Source organism: Muscardinus avellanarius, assembly GCF_963383645.1.
Source record: "Muscardinus avellanarius genome assembly, chromosome: 8".
NCBI lineage: Eukaryota > Metazoa > Chordata > Mammalia > Rodentia > Gliridae > Muscardinus > Muscardinus avellanarius.
Window position 1 is genome coordinate 12,538,275 of NC_137794.1, and position 6,000 is coordinate 12,544,274.

Sequence of the window (6,000 nt, forward strand, 5' to 3'; positions counted from 1 at the left end):
TGGCACTCTCTTAGGAAAAAAATATAATATGTATATGTATATATTGGTTGAATGGATGAATGAATGAGCGAGCGTGTGCATGAATGGACGGAGGGTGGACGACTGAGGTCTCTGGGGTACTTTTCTCGGATGCTCCTCCTTCTTGATCGGCATGATTCCTGTTTAATTCAGCTTTACAGAGTGAGCGCACTTCCCTGCTTCGCCACGGACTCCACCCGCTGTCCCTTCATTACCAATTCTGCACTGGAGTCTAAACCTCCTTTCCCAAAGGGCTTGCAACCTAGCTGCCAAATGCTTTGGGCGCCGTTTCACATCCTGCAAGGTCTGCGTCCCCCCGCGCCCTCAGCCTCCGAAAACACCGAGCCACCTTTACACAAAAGCGTGACCCATTCCCCTACACTCCGGAGAATCCACCTGGAGAAACCTACAAGCCCCTCTCCCCGGCCTGTGACCTGGGTGCTGGGGCGCGGGGAGGGGCACGAAACCTTCTCCCTGCAGAAAAGGGAATAATCATCCCAAGGTTCGGTCCTGGGTGGTAAAATCAGAAAACTTTTAAATTTTTCTTTTAATCTAAGAAACTCCCACCAAAGCAGCGACGTCTTTGTTTGCAGCTCCCGGGAGGGGAGGGGTCTCTGGGGCCCGGGCGCCCGGGGCGGAGGGGCGGTGACCGCCCTCTGGAGGTCCGCCCGGGAGGAGACTCACCCAGGACGTTCCCGACGAGAGCCACCACGAACACGATGATGTAGCCGGCGATCAGGACCCACTCGTATTCTTTCGGGTGCAGGTATTCCCTCCACAGGTACCGCAGGAATTCCTCGTCGTCATAGTCGGTGGGGTTTAAAAACGGCTCCTGAGTTTCATTCAGCTCCGAAGCAGATGACCAGTTGCGACGCGGCGGGAGGGAGTCCTCCAATTTGGTGCCGGACATCACGGGCTCGGGTCCGGTTCGGCTCAGTGCAGCAAGCTCCTCTTCGCCTGCCCCATGAGCGCCGGTGGTGTGCGGTGGGAGAGGCTGCGTGGAGAGGCGAGAAGGGGCTCCGGAGCAGAAAATGACGTGAAAAGTTACCGAGCCAATGCCTCGGTGTCTTCCGCCGGCAACTTGCGCGGCGGCGGCTCTGCTGCTTTGCACGCGAGGCTGCCCCGGGAGCGGCAGCCGCGGACCTGGGAGCGGCGGGCAGTGGAGGCTGCAGCACAGACGCCGGAGGAGACAGCCACCTCGGCTGGGCTCCACTGGCCTCAGTCCCTCCTCGTCCCCGCGCGGATCCGCAGCCCACAGCCGCCTCCCGGGGGAGGGAGAGCTCCCAGCTGGAGGGAAAGGGAAAAAAAAAAAAAAAAAAAGTAGTGAAAATGATTTTAACCTGTTTCTCTGTGGGTTAAATGTCCCTCTTTTTTACCCCTTTCTTCCATTTTTCACATGCAGTTTTCTCAAAACACAGGCAGACATGTGTAGGTCTTTGAAAGGGAGAGGAAGGGCCACACATGGTTAAGGCAGGATGCATTGGTGCAAGGGTCGCAGGAGGACCCCCCCCCCCGGGTCCCCAAGAAGAAAGAGGCAAAAGTCAGAGCAACCGTGTTGACATTTAACAGAAAAGTGCTTAACACTTATCATTTGCCAGATTGGCACGTGCTGACCCTTTAAGGCATCGCCTCGTCCCTCTCAACATTGAGGAATGGGAGCATTTTTTAATGGACACTTATATTAAGCAGGAATTTGTATTCGCAACAGTGCGTTATAGGAAAAACAGCAGCAAATCCTTGAAGGAGAGTAAGGGTCTTAAGTGTGACCACAGCCATAAGTGTGACCGCAGTTAATGTTGCCAAACACTGGAGACCACACCAATATACTAAACAAGGTTAGGCCCTGTCTGTAGGGTGTGCTGGGACCCCATTTTTCTTTCTTCTTATCGATTCGGACTGATGTCGTCCGCCATTCTCTCATGGATTGGTTTTATCTCTGAGAGTAAATATTCTGAGATTACTGCTCAGCCTTTTAGTTCATGGTCCTTGCTTTCTTAATAAACCTGTTAGGAATATTCCAGTTGATTAATTAGAATCTTGGGCTTAGAGTGTTGGAATCACCTAGCCTGAACTTAATGGTAGGAGGTTCTTGATAATGGTGTTGATCTGTCTCTGTCTACCTGGATGTGACTTCCACAAGTCACCACCTCCCCTGTCATGCAACTGCTCCAAAGGTAAGAAGACTTTTCTTCTGTCAACCAAGATCCTAAGCCTCTATTTACCTTTCTGATTTTTATTTTTACCTCTGGTTCCTAGTTTGTATGTTGGTTCTACAGAGATCTTTCATATGAAATTCTTCACATATTCAAAATAAACAACACAGCGCCAACTCCTTTTCTATGTTTCCTATTTTTATTTTTCCCAAATGTTCCCGTTGTTTTTCAAATGTCTCTGCTTCCACACCTATACAGGTACTTGATCTACCATTAGACAGTTGTAAAATATGCGATTGGGTTTGACCCAAACCATATAGTGATATGATTTGGGTCTCAGAAGTACACAAACTATACTATTCCTTGAATGCAGCCTAGTGTTTGTATCTAATTTTTATTTTTATTTTTTGGTGGTACTGGGGTTCCTGGAAGCTCTTCTACCTCCGGGCTACACTCCCAGACCTATTTTATATTTTTGAAACAGGGTCTCTTACGCCAGCGCGGCTGGCTTCGAACCTGCGCCATCCTCCTGTCTCCGCCTCCCAAGCGCGGGGATTACAAGCGTGCGCCACCACGCCCGGTTGTATCAAATTTTTATTTTATTTTATGTATTTAATTTTCTTCCATATTTTATTTTATTTATAAATTGAACATATTGAAAATGGTATACATTTAGATTGTGCTTCCTGCCCTCTCCCCCCCCCTTTTCCCTTCCCCTCTCCCAAGAAAGAGTGTCCAGGTTATAATTTTTCAAGACAAGACACCGATGGGTTACACTGAGTAGGATCAACCGCCCCTATTCCCACCCCCATCATAATTCTTTGAAACTACAGTTTATAAAATGTTTTTCTATGCATTATTTAAAAATCCTTGGGAGGTTGGCTATTATTAGCCCTGTTTTACAGATGAGAAAACTGTTTCTGAAGTAATTGAATTATTTAACAAAGACTAAGAGATTGATTGGTCGCAAATCCTGATCCAGTGCTTGGCTACTATACAGATGTTATACTTCACAAGAAATGGTATCACTGTGCTTCTCCAATCTGTGCTATTTAATTTTTTAAGAGGAAGGCATGAATGGGCATTTTATTTCCCACCAGATCTTTACTGAATGATCCCGTCTCACTCTCAGTGGTATAAGTTAAACGGATGGCTCATTTCATGTATTTTGCTTTGCGGCAAAGCTAGAGAAGTAACAAATCAACCAATAAGTACATACAAGGAAAACATTAGGAGGAGTAAATGCTAAGATGAAAACCAAGCAAGCCTTGCAGGGTGGCACACACACACCTGTAATCCCAGTACCTGGGAGGCTAAGACGGGAGAATCACAGGTTTGAGGCCATACTCAGCTGTTTAGGGATACCATCAGCAACTTGGTGAGACCTTTTTTTTTTTTTAAAAAAAAAAAAAAAAGGATTGGGAGTGTAGCTCAGGTAGAGCTCCTTTGGGTTCAATTCCCAGTACCAAACACACAAAAGAAAGAAAAGAAAAGAAAAGAAAAGAAAAGAGAAGAAAAGAAAAGAAGGAAAGGAAAAGAAAAAAAAGAAAGTGAAGCAATGGTGAATAAAAAATTACAAAGGTCACATTGCAAATGGTCACAATTCGAATAATGCTCTGTACATATACAAAACTACCAATATCAATCTCAATGGCGTGTCCAGGGAAATGCAGGGAGGGGTGAGTTCTGGAGTACAACCCGCCAAGTGCTGTGTGCATGTATGTACGCTCCGATGGTTCTAGACCTCCTCATGATACACGGTCACAGTGCAACAATAGACGCTCATGGATAAAAGTTCTGTTAACTTTCTGTTGGGCCACAATGTCTGCCTCTCACTTATTAACGTCTGAATTTTCTTCTTCCATAGACAGTTTTTTCCAGAATGGGAATGCTTGTTGCAGGATCTATAATCATTAATGTCGGCAAATCCTTTGTCATTGATGATCCACGCATATGGACGCCATCTGCTATTTCCTAAGAGTTAGTGCTGTTAGTTTTCATTTTACAACACTTCAACTTATCTATACTTGTCTTCTTTTATTAAGTTTTATGCTGTAATTAATTAATCACCACTGTTCATTAAGGTTATAAGTGAGGACAAATGAAAATATTTTCAAGATTTTATTCTGATATCTGTTTTATTTGGGAAAAGTCTGGATTTATCTTGAGGCTACAAAGATTCCCCTTCTTTCAATCCATGATTTATCTATCAGGTATTTTAAATATATGATACTCCAATGCCATATAAAATTTCCCTTAAATATGTAAAGTAGCCGGGCATGGTGGTGCACACTTGTAATCTCCGGGCTTGGGAGGCGGGGACAGGAGGTCGCGCAGGTTCAAAGCCAACAGTGCTGGCGTAAGAGACCCTGTTTTCAAATAAAAATATTAAAAAATAATAGGTCTGAGAGTGTAGCCCAGAGGTAGAAGGGTTTTCAGGAACCCCAGTACTACACACAAAAAATATGTAAATTATTATTTGATTTATTCTATAAGCATACTTTCTTCCTTAGATCTTCTAATATACTTTAGAACATTTTTAATTGTATTGTTCTTAGTTATTATTAACTCAGAATCTTTCTTCATAAAGTTAAAAGAGTCAACCTGATATTAAAAGACACTAAATCAGTTTTAAATTTGCCCAATGATGTCCTCTTGAAGTTATGAAAACGAAATAAATTGATATTTTCAAAACAATGCCTAATACAAAGTAATTTAAAAATCTTTACTAAATAACAATTTAAAATACATTGTAAATGCCTGTGTTAATACTTTTAAAATGTATCTCGCAATATTCTGAATAATTCTGTTTAACTATCTACCCCCCCAAAAAAAATCCCTGATGCTATAATAGGCACAGTGGTACATGCCATAATCCCAGCAATTGGGGATGTTGAGGCCAGGAAATCACAAGTTCAAGGCCAACATGGGCACTAATCAAGACCCTGTTTGAAATTAGATAATAAATAAAAAGGACCGAGGATGTAGCTCAGTGGTAGAGTATTCCTGGGTCAAGACCCCTGTAACATTAAAAAACAAAATTATGTAACCTTTCACTCTCTTACTAGCCTAAATATATCATAAAGGAGTGTGTGTATTGGGGGGAGAAAATAAATGTCAAAAAAACAGTCTTTTTTTTTCTCTCTCAATGCTGTACTTAGGTTGTTCAGAGATCTCGTCTTGGATTGTATAGGCTAGCCCAGATTTTATTTTCTTATTCCTGATAAGAGATCGTTCTTTTAGCAGTTCTATGATAACTTTTTAAACTCATTTCAACAACTATTTCTGAGTATCTAATACACACCCATGAATTTAACTAGAAACAGGAGACATACAGATCAATAAGACTAGCCTTGATGATCACTCAGTCTTCTGCTGAATTAGAAATATTATGGTCTTCTAATAACTCGGTGAGCTTGGAGATTACACACATGCACACAGCATTATGAAAGCATAAAAAATGCTTCATTGAGCCTGGAGAAATCCAGAATGGATGGAATGGATGGCTCCCCCACTGGGACAGTCATTCAGGCTGAGTTCTCTGAGAGAAACAAGTAGGAGATTAGTGGGCTGTTAAGAAGGGGAAGCATTCAATCAGAGGGATGGGGGTCTGTAAAGACTTGGTGGCAGGAGAAAGTCATAGGAAAAGCAAGGTGCAGAGAAGCAAGGTCCACCTTGTCCATCAATCTCTGGCTGGAGGATGAAGAATGGATTAGAAAGATTGACGGTTGGATGACTAGCAGAATAGCCCTGCTATCAGTTGAAAGGCAGTACTGGTGCTGTGTGTGTGTGTGTGTGTGTGTGTGTGTGTGTGTGTGTGTGTGTGTGT

General features: G+C 43.3%; 1 protein-coding gene across 1 annotated transcript in view; it reads right to left on the bottom strand.

Annotated features, from left to right (window-relative positions):
* HCRTR2 (hypocretin receptor 2) overlaps positions 1–928 on the bottom strand; it is a gene marked incomplete at both ends in the record, with an annotated part of 107,751 nt that extends 106,823 nt beyond the window's left edge. The window contains one exon of the mRNA XM_080700181.1: positions 703–928. Coding sequence (XP_080556307.1) covers positions 703–928 — 226 coding nt within the window. The remainder of the gene's footprint in view (positions 1–702) is intronic.
* Between the last annotated feature and the right edge of the window lie 5,072 nt (positions 929–6,000).